Raw genomic sequence first — 14,920 nt, forward strand, 5'->3', positions numbered from 1 at the left:
GCAGGTTAATATGCAAGAACAGTGCAGTGCAAAAAGCTAAATGGCTGCAAATTAAAAGTCCTACAAAGATGCATCTAAAACTAATGCTCAGACCTCTGTAAGAACGTAGCTGAGGTGATGAGACAAAAGTATATATGATTTGCTATAATGCATGGGAACCATGTTTAATGATAACATAAAATCTCAGCACAACTTTACTCTTTATGTTTAATTCTAAGTGAAAAGCCCAGATCACCTTGGTGAACAGACCTGCCTGAATCTGATTCTGCATGTTTATCAGTTGTTGCTGTTTTTCAGCCAGGTGTGAACAGTCTGTTTGGATTGGATGTTTTGATAAAGCTTCTGTGATTTGGACTCCTGCTCAAAAACAAATTTTTGATAGAAAACTACATTCCTGCCTGACTGTTCCTCTTACCTCCAATCTGGCATAGAGCTGCAGATGGCCAATGTTACTCTGTCCACTCAAAACTTACAGGCACACACATCCACATGCTCTGTGTTTTTAGGGCTGGCCTTTGTGTCTCTGCCCCATAGTTGACACAGAGATATGCCCTGTGTCAACAGGACATGGTTCAGTGACGAGCCAGTCACCGTTTTACTCTGAACTTAGCTGTAGTCATAAACATCCCCTGCCGCCTTCAACCCAGCACCAGTATTCATCTTCTTGGAAATGTATTCACATAACAGAAGAGTAACGATTTTATGTCCTGAATAATACATTCAGGATCGCCAATCTTTTCCTTCAAAAGCTTAGCTGGTTTCTTGATGCATCACTGATTCAAAGGCTCAGATATGGGAACACTTTGGGTTCAGGACTCCAAGTGAGCTTCAACAAGCATAATAGATTCTGACATTGCTGCAGTAATGTCCCAAAACAGAGGGGGCAGTATGCTACATAACTATTGGATAATTAGTCAGAGAGAAGAAAAGCTTTATACACAATAAATGGCTGTGTGGCTTATGAGAAGAATTATTCAATATGACTCAGTTTAGGCTTATATTCAATTCAGTTTATTTCTATTGGGCCAATTCACAACACGTCATCTCAAGGCGCTTTACAGTTCACCAGATCATACAGTCAAATTGATTCAAAGTTTTCTATCTAAGGAAAACCAATTGATTGCATTGGTTCATGGACTCAAATGCAATTCCTTACACTTAGCATGCTTGTAGCGGCAGTGGAGAGGAAAAACTCCCTTTTAACAGGAAGAAACCTCCAGCAGAACCAGGCTCAGTGTCAGCGTCCATCTGCCGAGGCCGACTAGGGTTCATATGAGGGATATGATAACAAGGAAATTACCCTTAGACCTTCTTTTCATTTTCAGCCCCCTCCTCCTTAAGATGTACACTGTATCTTTACATTGCTAGCATCCAACAAAAGGTAAATCTGCAATAGCAGAACGAACAAGATTTGATAATTGCTGATTCATTAATTACTCAATGAAGGACCTTCAGAGATTTTATTCTGCTGATTATAAATCACAGGTAGTATGTTGCTACCTTCTGAGCTCCAAAGATTAGTTTATTGATGTACTAAACCTTCCGTCATCAAGAGATTTTTAAAAAACAAAAACCATTTCCAGTACGTCCTCCAGTGTGTTCTTAACCTCTTAAATTATTGGAGGGTCTAAAAGTTATCAAAGAAAACAAACTACAACTAAAAAATATATTCATTTTAGGTTTTGGTTCCAAATTCAATAATGCGTCTGTAGAAAAAAAAAATTTACTTAAAATTTACAATTAACATAAAAGGCCACAACACTGTGCATTAACGGAGAGTTTATTTTTGTTTTTATTCATCCATTGCACATTTACATCTTTAAATGAAATCGGAACATTCACATTTACAAATGTTGCCCTGCTGGTGGTATGTCAACATTTTCCATTTAAGAGAGAAACTTCTCCTGGGTCATTGTCATGAGCTATTGACATAATAATCTCATAATATTTATCATCATCTACGAGCTCAGCCTCTTAACCTTAATATTTGCGTTGCCTTAGAATTTGTTATTTATAATTACATAGGAGCGGGTCTCGCAGCCATGGAGGCAGACATCTTTGCGCTACGGCAGCGCAGAGCCAACAAACTAGCGATTGCGAGATCGCCCATTACACTCGAAAGTAACTACGGCAAGTTGAGAGAGATCAACTGAGACGGTACTGAAATCTATACCCTACACAGACTAATCAAATACTATCTGTAAAATTATCTATGTAAACAAACCTCATCACTTGAGAAGGTAGGTGATGCGGACGTTGTGGAAGATATTTTGTCGCATAACGCTCGCCGTACTGTTGGGGGGGAGAAGCGGTGGGGGGGAGATGTTCATGTTGCTGCGGTCTGCAGTCTGGACGTTAGATGTCGCTGAAAATTACACACTGTAGCTTTAAGTCAGGATTTGGAGTCCCTCATTGGTTAAAAAAAAAAAAAAAGGACCTGGACACATTTTGATTTTTCCTTAAAAATGTGGTGGAAATCATATTATACCACAATGGGTTAACACAAAGGGCACTGTAGCTACAGACTTACAGTAAAAAAAAAAGATCATTCATAAAAACACGTAAAAGAAATGATACAACATACTGAAATGAGCAGTGGTCCTACAATTGAGCCCTGTGGGACTCCACGTAATAAAGGAGCTCAAACTGATTGTGTTTCTAAATGCTGACTCAGAAACGTCATGTTTAAGGGTTCTGTGGCGGCCTGTTGGTCTCATAATAAGGGTGTTTAAAGAAAATGGCATCATAATTATAGCTTTCTTCTATAATTTACACAGACTTGATGTGATTGTGATGTGATCATAGATGCTCGTCTGGACATTTGATAGTCCAGTAGCTTTGTTACTCTCTGCATGTTCATATCTAAATTGAAGGCCAGCTGTGTGGTGGCGACCCCATGCACCCTGTGTTCGACCCCCACCCCCAGGCAGGACAAACCACAAGCTAGGACTCACAGTTAGATGATCCAAATGTAACTAAACACTTCTCATAATAGGCCCAAGTGTTTGGTTTAGCATTTCCACTCCTGAAAAGGATGCATCATTGCTGGCTATCGGGTGTGCCTATAAGAAGTGGATCATCAGGGCCAAGAAAAGGAGGCTTTAAATTAGCCCTTTGGAATCATTACCTTATTGTGATAAGGCAATATGAAGAATAATCTGTGATTGTATGAGACTTGAATGCATAAATATGTTGGATGGATCAGGTTTCAAGTGCTATGACATGTTTTAATCCAAAAAGGCCATCAAACGGTAAAGTAACTCCTAACTGAATGCATTGAGCCCATTTATTGTGCTGTTTTCCAAAACCTGTAAGCCAGGCTTGTGCTGCCAAAAATAGAAAATTTAAATAAGTGTTTTTTTGCCAATGGATCCAGGCAGATTACCTTTAAAATAAGAAAAAACAGTTGCATGTAACGAAATATTGGAGAAAAAAAAAATCACTTGTTGTAGGGATGCTTGATGTTTCTTTCGGAAATAAATTGTCAAAATAAACCAATTTGCTGATGATGGTATAATTTTTAGATGACCTTTAGTTCATGTCCTCTCTATCTGGAACCAAGCTGCTCTGACAGCTTGTGTCCTGGGCCCCCTGACCCACAGGAAGTAGAGAAATTGTAATCAAAAGGCTGCAGCAATGCCCCCCCCCCCATTTGTTTTTAGAAGGGCATTTCTAAAGCTTACAGTCTGTGAGGCATATCTGTGTATTTGAGGCCTAATGGGAAAAAAAGACCAAATCTGAGGTCAGGATGATGTTGACCTTCGTGAAGGGCCATGCAAAGGCCTGGGTGTGTTTTGTTATTCTAAGCTCTGCCCATTTAGGAAACAAAAAAATAGTTGCATTTTTTTCGCTCTTCCTGTCCTGCAATGATGGGTGAATTAACATGAATTTAAGTTTTATTAAAACAGAAGATTCTTTATCTCTCCTTTCAGAAAATATGGCCTCACCATTCAGAGGACATTCAGTCTATTAGACTACAAAAATCTGTTATGATGAAAAACTGTTGTTTGTTTTTCCCGTCTTTTCTTTTTTGCCTTCGACTCCATTAATATCCCTTTTTTCCTTCCATTTCTGACCCAACATTTTCAGTTAATTTAAGTCCCAATGCCTGTTAACTTCTCTATTTCTAGACTACAATCTCCGTTGCACCTTAACATGACACGTACTTCATGTGGCAGGTGAAGACGATCAGCCTGCCACTTCTCCTTGGCCGTCATTGAGCTCGTTTACATCGTCGCCTTTTGTTGGATCGCATTAGAAGAGCTGGATGGAAACTGCAAAATTCAAATCAACTTAGAAATTTTTGCAAGATTGTTTTAATGCTCCCTTGAGGTGGTTTTTGACTATTTTGAAAACAAGAGTAAATGCACTAAAGTGAAGATGGAGACATATTTGTCTGATGGAGCGAAATTTTACATTACATGACTGACTGACCCTTTCCGCTGGCGGTACCTTGAATGCACGATGAGAGTAGATGCCCTCTGTGGTCTTCAGGCATCACTAATACCAGAACTTAAAGCCCAATAGAAACGTTTGCTTAATTTGATCCATAAAGACGTTGTTGCTAACGTCCAGCAGACCAATAGATGTGTCTTAGCTTTTCTTTCCAGATGAAAGCCCCCCAGAAGTGAAATTTAAATTTGCAATTTAAAAAGAAAGCAATTTATTAAAAAGCTCTATCTGGAAAAAAGACAATTTAAAAGGGCGAACTTATAAAAACTAAAAATAAAAAAGCAAAACAATAAAATGATTTTTTTTTTTAAATAAAAACTGAAAAAACTGCAAAGTTAATCTGAAATTTTTGTTTGGGTTAGATACATTTCTTCAAGTTTAGTTGTTGGAGTGTGATTCTGATATCCCATACCAAGACCTGTTAATATGCAGCTTTGCATTTTAAATGCAAAGTTCTTTCTCTTAATTTCTACTATTTTTTTTCTGTCGGAAATCTGATTTATGTTGATGCTACTTCAAGCCACATCCCCACAATATGTTCCACTTTCCATGAGAGAACAGGAACGGTTCATCACAGCCTTAGTTGAAAATGAAAGGATCAAGTAGTTTATCTTTTAAATTAAAATTTGATGCTGGTAAATGTGACAAATTTTAGCAAACTTGCAAAGCAGAATGTGATGATTTTAATTTGGATTATTGAAAGTCTTTTTATTTTGGGACAATTTAAAGTAGAAATAGGCCTTTAAGGGCGATGAAATCCCTGATTGGTGGCAGAATGCTGCCAGCTTCTCTCCTCCTGTTGCCCTTCCCCTCAGCCTCTCACAGACCGCCGCTCCAGCTTTATATCCTGCTGGGGGCGGATTAACACTAATTCACTGCTTCACTTACGGGTTGCCATGGCGTCCCCATCTTTTGTGTCACACACTCAGTAAATGTGCACTCACAGAGACGCACCGATTCTGGCTATGCGCGTGTTTTATTGTTTATTTTTTCTTTTTTAGCTTGTAGTCCCAGTTCTTTGTCTGCTGAGGCGGCCATGCTGCCTGCATCAACCTAAAGCTGTTTTACTTTCCTTTCGTTGTTCAGTTTTGTTTAATCTACAGATTTATGTTTCTTCTATCAGTTTAGTTTTCTGACTGCTAGATCCATCAGTGTGTTACAGTAGTAATGCAAATGGACGTTCATCTAAAGAAGTGTCACAGCACCACCAAAGAGCCTCCATCATATTTTATTGGGATGTTGTTTAATAAATCAACACATGGTGCTTGATCTGAAAAGTGTGGCTTGCATGTGTTTTCAGCCATTCTGTGTGTTTTTCGTCGATCCTCCCCATCAGACTGAGCAGCTTCCCTCATATTCATGGTCTTTATGTGACTCCAAATGTGTTGAACGTACTGGAGAACGTAGTAGATGGTGGAAAGAACAGATGCTCCAAATTATTGTTTTAGGGTCGTCATTAAAAGTATCTGAATACATGGTATTAATACTAAAACTGCTGTGTGCATAGCCTTGCTAATATGAGAAAGCATATTCCATGGTGAGGTTAAAATAGAAGAGTTTCTCCATGTTTGTTTTCTTTTTTTAATGCCTTCATTTGTCAATTTCTATCCTAGCGGTATCAAAAGTGGTTTTGAGTATTGAATATTTCCCCATATATCGATATTCATTTTTAAATGTAGTATTGTGACCCTCCTAGTTGGGTTTATAATGAACTCTTCTCTTCATCCCCCAACCGGTTTGATGCGTGTCTGATCGTTTATGTTTTCAAGGACTAAATTTCTCCATTATTTGTTCCTCACTGCCCCGTTAAACCTCTGAGGTTTTCAAAGAAATGCCGTTTGTCCTGTGATTCGGTTCCACAGAAGTTAACTCTTCACTGACCTGCTGATTTCAGCTGAATGTATGAAGTTCCTGTAGAAGGATGAGCAACCAGATCCAACATGACTCAGACCTGTAGCCCAATAAAAAGTATTGATCTGTTATTTTTTTTTTGGGGGGGGGGGTTGTAAGGAGGACCACCGTCATTCACTCATTTGATCCTACAGCTCTACGAGGGGCGTTCAATAAGTAATAAGTAATTCCCCTGATCCACTTCCAGATGTTTGATCGAGCTGAAATTTTGCATATGTCGTTATTTAAATCTCTATAGATCAAGTAGCAAATTACAGCTCTGAACTATTTGTGGTTTCTCACTTACAGGTGTTTGAACTGGGTAAAGTCTGAAATGGAGCCTCTTGAGTGTCGAGCAGTGAGTTTTCTATTGTAAAGGACTCACACCACGGGAGACTTTTGATTAAATTAAAGTAACTTATGGTGATGATGGCCGTTTTATGACCTTGCAAAATGTTTTACAAGGTTATATTATGGGATATTATCACTATAAGTTACTTTCATTTGATCAGTCCCATTGTGTGCGTCCTTTCAAAAGCAAAAACTCAGACTTGACTCAGTTTTAACACTAGTAAATCAGAAACCACAATTCGTTCAGAGCTGTAATTTGCTATTTAATCTATAGAGATTTAAAATGCTTCACATGCACAATTTCAGCTCAAACATCTGGAAGTTGGCATTACTTTTTGAACGCCCCTCGTACATTGTCTCACCAATCCCCTCAGAGGCTCTCCTTTCCCAGTCAAGGATTAAAGGTGCAATAAGAGATCTTTTCTGCCGAATTTGGTACCATGTGGCTTTAAGATCTCCCCACAGCCGCTTATAAAGCAGTAAAATAGAAGGTCTGGAAGTGAAACTAAAATAAATGGTCCCCGCTACAGTGAGAAATCAATGACTAATCCCAACCAATCACAAAATATGGTCCGTTGTACTCAATTGGTCTCATGACACGTCAATCACGGTCGTCTGCTTGTCCCTCCCCCCGTGCGCTTACCCTGACACATGAACAAATCAACCGCCCCCACCCCCCACCCCGTATACTCGTGCTGGATGGCATGGCTGGAAGCTAGCCGCTGTTATGCTATGTTCACACCTAAAGCAGCAAGAGCAGCAACAACATGCGTGCTGCTTCATTTTTGATGCTTATACAAGTTTAGTACTTATGCGCAGCTGAAGCATCTTAGCTGCTCTTGCTGCGCGGTGGAAAAAGTGGGTCTGATGTGCGTTGGGCGGAGCTACCCTATCCTTTCTTTGCCTGTAACAATGGCAGCTATATTTTCTTGTGATCAGTGGTCAAAAGTAATTTCAATCTATTTTTCAGTGTGAAAGTCCACCCTAAAACATAGTCAGTGCAGTCAGTTCGTCCAGATTACAAACCTGCCTTCAAATATTATTTCTGTCGGAGCCGCTCAGACCCCCACATACCGGCGGTGGGCTGTCACTGGAAATCCCATTAAACAGCAGCCTCTGGCCCGGTCGAATCCTCGCGGTTTGGCCGCCGCCTGAAAGGTGTTTTTCATGTACGTAATCCAAACTGCAGGCACCAGGATAAAAAAAGCAAACATGTTTGGCGGCAGATTTCCCCAGATTTTTAAGTTAATTTAGGTGTTAATCAACTGTTTCAGAGGAATGATCATAGTGCTCTGCATCATCAGTACTGTCTGTCTCCCTGTCAGCTCTGAAATCAACGACACTCTGCTTCAGCTGCTCTATACACGCTGCAGACAGCATGTGTTTTGAAGGTGTGGTTTAGAGGGCTGGCCTGAAAGGAGAAGCATGGTTGTGTATGTTCAAAAATATAGCTCACTGGAACTGTTTTTCCAAGATCTCCTGCAGCACCTTTTAAATCGTCTTTAAAACATGACAGAGGGAAATTTTCCATCTTTGATTACCTGACTACGAGCTCTGTACAAATAGCAGTGAAAGACTGCTAAGATGTTTCACTTTGTTTTTCCATAATTAACATCCTGCTAAACAGGTTGGGACTTTTTACGTTTTTTTAATACGTTGCATATAAAGTTAAACTCGTTCCTCTTGGCAGACATCCAGCTAAGAATGATTTTCGGCTCAGTCACCTGATCTAAAGCAAACTACCTTTGGCTAAGTGTTTATGTCTAGAGAGGGAATCTAACTGAAGGACGGGGTGACTCAGTGCTTTTACAGAGTACAGCAGTTTTTTTTAAGAACAGGCCTGTTAACTCACAGTCTGCAGGGAGCAGAGGTGCAGCGTTTGCATGCTAGCTGAGGATTTGTTGGCTCTGAGTACAGGAACCGTTTTCTCCTCCTTTTTTCTAACCCCTACAGATCTCCGTACTGCTGGACGTCACACAGATGTATAGATCAATAGATAGATATACGCGGTATAGATACATTATGAATAAAAAGATATAAAATATCAAATATCAGTGCTTTATATTCATGTTAATGTGTATTTATGGACATTTAAATACACATGATGGAGGACTCTGTTCCTGTTCCACAGCTTTTAATTTATGGTTCTATCTTTGTTAGATTAACCTTAAATTGGTTTTCTGGCTTAATTAACACTAACAAACAAGATGGGGGAAAAAATAAAAAAAAAAGCACTAAACAAAAGTTAAACAGCTTCAAGAAGGAAATTAAATGATTAACATTTTGATTTTAGCTGGTAAATTTAGGTGAAAATTTGTAAACCATTTAGAAACCATTAAAGTCTGTATTTTTCTTTTTATTATCACTTTATGATTTTAAATTCAATCTTAGGTTATTATTAACCAGACAGGATGTCTCTACAGCAGAGCAATCGGACCCTGACCCCCAGCTGACCTCTGACCTCTTCGCCCTTAACTCGAAAATAGACATCATCCAAAACTCTTTTTAAAGGCCCTTATTGATCCAGTCGGGATCAGTTTACCTTTGTTTGTTTTTTGTTGTTTACCAAGAGGACTCTAAAATTAATTGTTAAAGAATCTCCTAAACAAGTATTGAGTTAGTTTTGCTTCATCAATGAAAACATTTTATAAATGGAAATTAAAAAAAATAATAAAATGCAATCCAGACATGAAACAGTGGAAAAACATTATAATAAAAGATTTTGAGAGTAATAGTGCTGTTTTCCATCAGATTGTGCTAGTTTTTGTTTTCAAAAATGTTGTTTTATTTTTCATAATTTTTTTTTCTTGCATATTTTCATATTCTGGGTTTTAGAAATTGCTTTCTTTTCAAATTGGGTTTCGTTGATCACTTTCTTCTCACTTCAATTCTAATAGGAATGTTTGAAAATATAAAATGTATAAAAAAAGATGTAAAAATGTATAAAAAAATGAATTAGAAAAAAATCAAGTTTCACAGTTGATCTCAAAAACCTTTGTTTTTATAATACATTTTTTCACGTTTCATTTCTGCGTTTATTCTGTTTTTTTTTTTTTTCTTTTTCCATTAGAAATTGTTCTTTTCTTGCTCCAATAATTGACTCCATAAACATCCAGCTAGTAGTTTTCCAATCATCTGGCTCTTAATTGAGCCTCTGAGTGATTAAAGAGAGGTAAAAAAGGCCAGCCGTGCAACATACGTCTAAAGAGTTTTTGTGGAGATGAAGAGCAATAAATGTAGGAAACGCTGTCAGATTCCCGGGTGTAAAAACACTCTGGGAGACGCAGAAAAACGGATTACAAACCCAATTAGTGAGTTAAATGGTGTGAAACAAAGTCTTCCCCGTAGGCCTGTGTGGCTGCTGCATGGGATTACATTCCCAAAGAGGGAAAGGAAACATGTTGCTGCTTAAGTGTGCTAAATTTCCATAGAAGATAACTGGAATATGGGGTTCATGGTTGGTTTCTCCTGACTAACATCTCTGAGAGTTTTCAGGAAGTGAATTTAACCAGAATGAGTGAGAAGCAAACCACCTGTACTTTAATTAACATGAAATTAAAACATAAAATTCTGTGTTGATAAAAGCGTCTGTGACCACATGAAGTAACAACCTGCTAGCAGGCCTCCCTCGCCTCCGACACGGTCCTGTAATCCCACAGCCGCGGTGCTGGGATCCAGTACAGCCCAGCTGGACACAATGGTTGCTCTGTTTTCTGCTCACCGCATTGTTCTTCCCTGCATTTGGAGGCACAATGAGGTCCTTATCCACACGGCCTGGAGAGACGCGCTGTCAGGTGCCTTTCTTCTCAGAGGGTTTGGCAGCTGAACTTTGAAGTGAATTTGTTCAGGAAAAAAAAACTCAAAATAAGAGTTAGCTGCGGAAAAACTGAGTGTAGATAATCATTAGATGTGGGGTGTGTTTAATGAATAAGACGGGCATGATTTTAAATATAGATCGGTTCGCTAACATGTCTGACTGATGTTCTGCTCCTTTCAGAAACAAGCTTCCAGTAATGGTGTGAGGGATCATCTAACATGGGTGCCGTTTCTGGACAGCAGTAACTTTTCAACCTTCATAAAATATTTTCAGAACTTTTGTGATTATACGCCTACTTACAACTAGTGGAATGGCACCTCTGTTATGGTCCTAGGGGGTCTGTATCACTTTCATTGGCACTAACTGTGAAGAGGCTGGCAGTAATCCCGTCACGCTAAACAAATGTGCGGACTGCTTTATCGCATATATCACTTCCCCCTGGTCTTGACCCTTGTCTTCGTTATAAAGAGAGAAGTGAATGCAGTTAAATTTCCCTGAGAGTCTCCATATTCACGCAAAGAGCGCAGAGTTGATATTTAGGCAATACGGCTCCTTCCTGCCGGGATCTGGGTTGTTTACTGTGAAATTATCAAACATATATTTAACATTATATTTATCTTTTTCAAGGCTCTAAACTCATTGGATGAGTGGAGGTTGGGAGTAAAACTTTCAAAGTTAAAGGTATAGTCGAGGATTTTCTTTTTCAGGATGGATCATCTAAATCAGTGGTCCTCCTAATTGTCAATCATTCTGGTGATGTATTTACTTAAGGCCGTCCTACATCCTCATCCCCATTTTCACTTACCGGTGGTGAGTCTGACAAAGTGAAAAATTGCAAATCTTCTTTTGCAAAGCTTGTATGAGCGATGTAAACAGCAACTTTTAAATGGAGCGTGCACAAGGAGAAATGGGCTTGTGCACGCTCTCGCACGTGTTAAATAGGCATTCCCTTTCAGGAGCAGGTACAGGGTTGTGCATGTGCATTTTTTTTTATAAAGTGGAGAGGGTGGGTCTTTTCAGAAATTCTCAAAAATCCTCCACAATTCCCCTAAATGTTTCTTATTCTCAGCATGGTCATATGACATTGTTTTTCCCACAGTAATATTCATTACCTCATCACTAGTCATCTTTCACACAGCAACTGAAAACAGAAATGTAGTTTAAGCCAAATGCAGGTGACTGAGAGATCAGGATTTTACCACACTATTGTCTTTCTCATGCTGGGAAATGGAGTCTTCCTATAGGCAAAAAAAAATAATTGGCCAAAATTGAAAGTTCTTTAGAACTGCTTTAAAGTACTATGAGTAGATGGTCAAACGATGGCTTCTGTTGCCAAATTCCAGTCCAAATAGACTGAATTATTGTTTTTTTGGTTTCACACATTCTAGTTTTAAAAATAAAGGCTCCCAAAATAATACAGCCATTTGGATGTAGCTCCAGGAGTTCGTAAAGCAGTTTTAGGTAAACGGCATTAAAATGCATCATTATTTGTGGGTTATGATTTAAAAGAAAAAAAGTTTTGCATGACCAGAGTAGAATTGAGTTTTTATTACAGCTATTAATCAAAATTTGAACTGATGTTTGTTTAGCATGATTGTAGCATATGCTTCCACCTTCCATCCACATGAAAACAAGCCTTTTTTTCCGACTGTCTGTTCTGTAGGATCCGTCCTCAGCTGCCCAGGGAGAAGATCGAGGGATGTCACATCTGCACATATGTGATGCCTGGAGAGCCACAGGTCATCCTGGGGAAGGACAAAGCCTTCACCTACGACTTTATGTTCGACATGGACTCCCAGCAGGAGGCCATCTATTCCACCTGCACAGAGAAGCTGATCGAGGGCTGCTTCGAGGGTTACAACGCCACCGTGTTTGCATACGGACAGGCAAGCCTTTGTGTTTCCGCCATCACAGCTGCAGTGCTGACGGTGCTTTTAGCCGAGCTGATGAAGGATAGCTGTCTACGTTTGTAATTTGAAAAAAACGCGCAGAGAAGAGGGTGATAGATTTTTTTTTTTTTTTCTCTTCTTTTTTTGACATTTTAAGCTGTAAAACTGTCAGTGTTTATTTTGGTTGTCATGGCAGTATTTTAAATTATTTTCTGAAATTCTGATGAAGAAAAAAATAGAAAAAATTAATTAGGCTGGTTTTAAAACGGTCTTAGTTTAAGTGATGTTTGTTGCTATGGAAACAATCCTGTTAAACCATTGGGGAGTTCAGGCTAAAAGCTTCAGTGTGTAATAATTAGACATTTCCTGATTTAAATGTACTATTTTATATATAAGTATTTTATAATCTACAAACTAAAAGAATAAAACAATCTTTATGTTTATCCTTAGAAGCTGCTGTTTATAGTTACATAGGAGCAGGTCTCTCATCCAATGGCGTAAATATCACAGGTGTCAAGTAACGAAGTACAAATACTTCGTTACTGTACTTAAAGCTACAGTGTGTAATAATGACAGGGATATACAGTCAGAAATGTAATATATTATACATCACTATGTTATTTATCATCATCTACTAGCTCAGCCTCTTAACCTTAATATTTGCGTTGCCTTAGAATTCGTTATTTATAATTACATAGGAGCCGGTCTCGCAGCCATGGAGGCAGACATCTTTGCGCTACGGCAGCGCAGAGCCAACAAACTAGCGATTGCGAGATCGCCCATTACACTCGAAAGTAACTACGGCAAGTTGAGAGAGATGAACTGAGACGGTACTGAACAATAGATGGCAGTATTATGATTGAGAATACTATCTGTAAAATTATCTATGTAAACAAACCTCATCACTTGAGAAGGTTGGTGATGCGGACGTCGTGGAAGACATTTTGTCCCGTAACGCTCGCCGTACTGTTGGGGGGGAGAAGCGGTGGGGGAGAGATGTTCATGTTGCTGCAGTCTGCAGTCTGGACGTAAGATGTCGCTAAAAATTACACACTGTAGCATTAAGTACACTTTTTAGGTATCTATACTTTACTCCATTACTTATTTTTCCTCCTACTTTTGACTTCTACTCATTACATTTTCACACAAGTATCTTTACTTTCTATTACTTACATTTTTAAAACAAACGTAACTCGTTACTCTTGGCTTCGGTTTAAAGCACAGGTCACCGACTAGCGGACTGCGATGTTATGAACAACATTAAATCCAAAGATTTTGTCCGAGGTAAAGCTGATTTATTTGTTGAAGTCTCTTGTTATTCACACACAACAATAAACAGCAATTAGCCGACGTGGGTTTTAAAACTGCAAAGCTTTGTCTTCAGCTGAAAATCAAACGCGCATCTACACAGACCAGTGTGATGCATTCGCGAGCATCAGACAGCTATGGTGCATTCAGGAGCATGGGACATTTCATACTTACAAGGAAAGAGACAAAAACGGAACAGAACTTAACTCATACAATAATGTATTTATTCAGAAACAGTGTGGGCTTTCTTACAATACTGAATGCTCTATAACTGTATTTCTGTTATTTTTTGATTATGCACATCTGCTATCTTTTTAATTCTAAAAAATCTATAATATTACAGCAGCAAATTATCAAAGTTTTTCAAAAGCCTGTTTAAGAGCTCCAAATGAGGCTTCAGATCGTACAGCGACAATTGCGCTGTCATTGTTTTACAGGGCAGAATTAGCATTTGCTGAATCTTGTCTTTTAACTACTGATGGATATACAGGAATATAGTCATACAAGTGTAAACTCCTCTCAGATAGAACAGGATGCAATATTTGGCAATTTTTATTTTTATTTTTTCATCTTTTTTTTTTAATTCAGTGTAACATGAATGCATAAATACGTCATTTTATTTGAGTGTTAAATTCTGTTTAAAGTAACAGATCATTAAAATGTCTCCTGACATTTACTGGTTGATTTTCTTTATTCTGACCCCACTGATTTTTTATTAGTTACCCGTGGTTTAATGTTTCTAAATATATATTTCACGTCATGTGCGCCATCCAATGCAGATCATTGGTGCCATCCACATCTAGTGAAAACTAGTGTGATTGGATGAGTCATAGAACGCAAACACACATTGGTTAGCTAAAGGAAATCATTAGAAGCAAGCAGGTGTTCTTCAAACTGCCAACGTGAATTGTCTATGCCATGCTAAAATGTCGGATTCAGAAAAACATGTCTGAAAGGATGGACACAGGCGAGAGCGTATCGGGAGACAGAGACCAACAAGACCTCCCTCTTCCTTGGACCTATCTCAAAGAATTTTTTGAAATAGACGAAAAATTAAGCTTTTAATTCATATAGTGGCATCTGGCCTTTTTCTTAAAGGTTACTTTATACTTTTATACTTTAAGTAGTTTCTGGAGCACATACTTTTTCACTTTTGCTTGAGTAAAGAGGTCAAGTTGATACTTCAACTTTTACCAGAGTGTTTTTAAACCTC

General features: G+C 38.6%; 1 protein-coding gene across 5 annotated transcripts in view; it reads left to right on the top strand.

Annotated features, from left to right (window-relative positions):
• The window catches only part of LOC119772738 (kinesin-like protein KIF21A), a 109,334-nt gene that overhangs the window by 26,573 nt on the left and 67,841 nt on the right, over positions 1 to 14,920 (top strand). For all 5 annotated transcript variants that reach the window (XM_038269328.1, XM_038269329.1, XM_038269331.1 and 2 more), the window contains exon 2: positions 12,174 to 12,396. In XM_038269328.1, the coding sequence (XP_038125256.1) occupies positions 12,174 to 12,396 (223 nt within the window). The remainder of the gene's footprint in view (positions 1 to 12,173; positions 12,397 to 14,920) is intronic.

The sequence above is a fragment of the Cyprinodon tularosa genome, unplaced genomic scaffold, assembly GCF_016077235.1.
Source record: "Cyprinodon tularosa strain WSP-4 unplaced genomic scaffold, ASM1607723v1 ctg728, whole genome shotgun sequence".
Classification (NCBI taxonomy): Eukaryota; Metazoa; Chordata; class Actinopteri; order Cyprinodontiformes; family Cyprinodontidae; genus Cyprinodon; species Cyprinodon tularosa.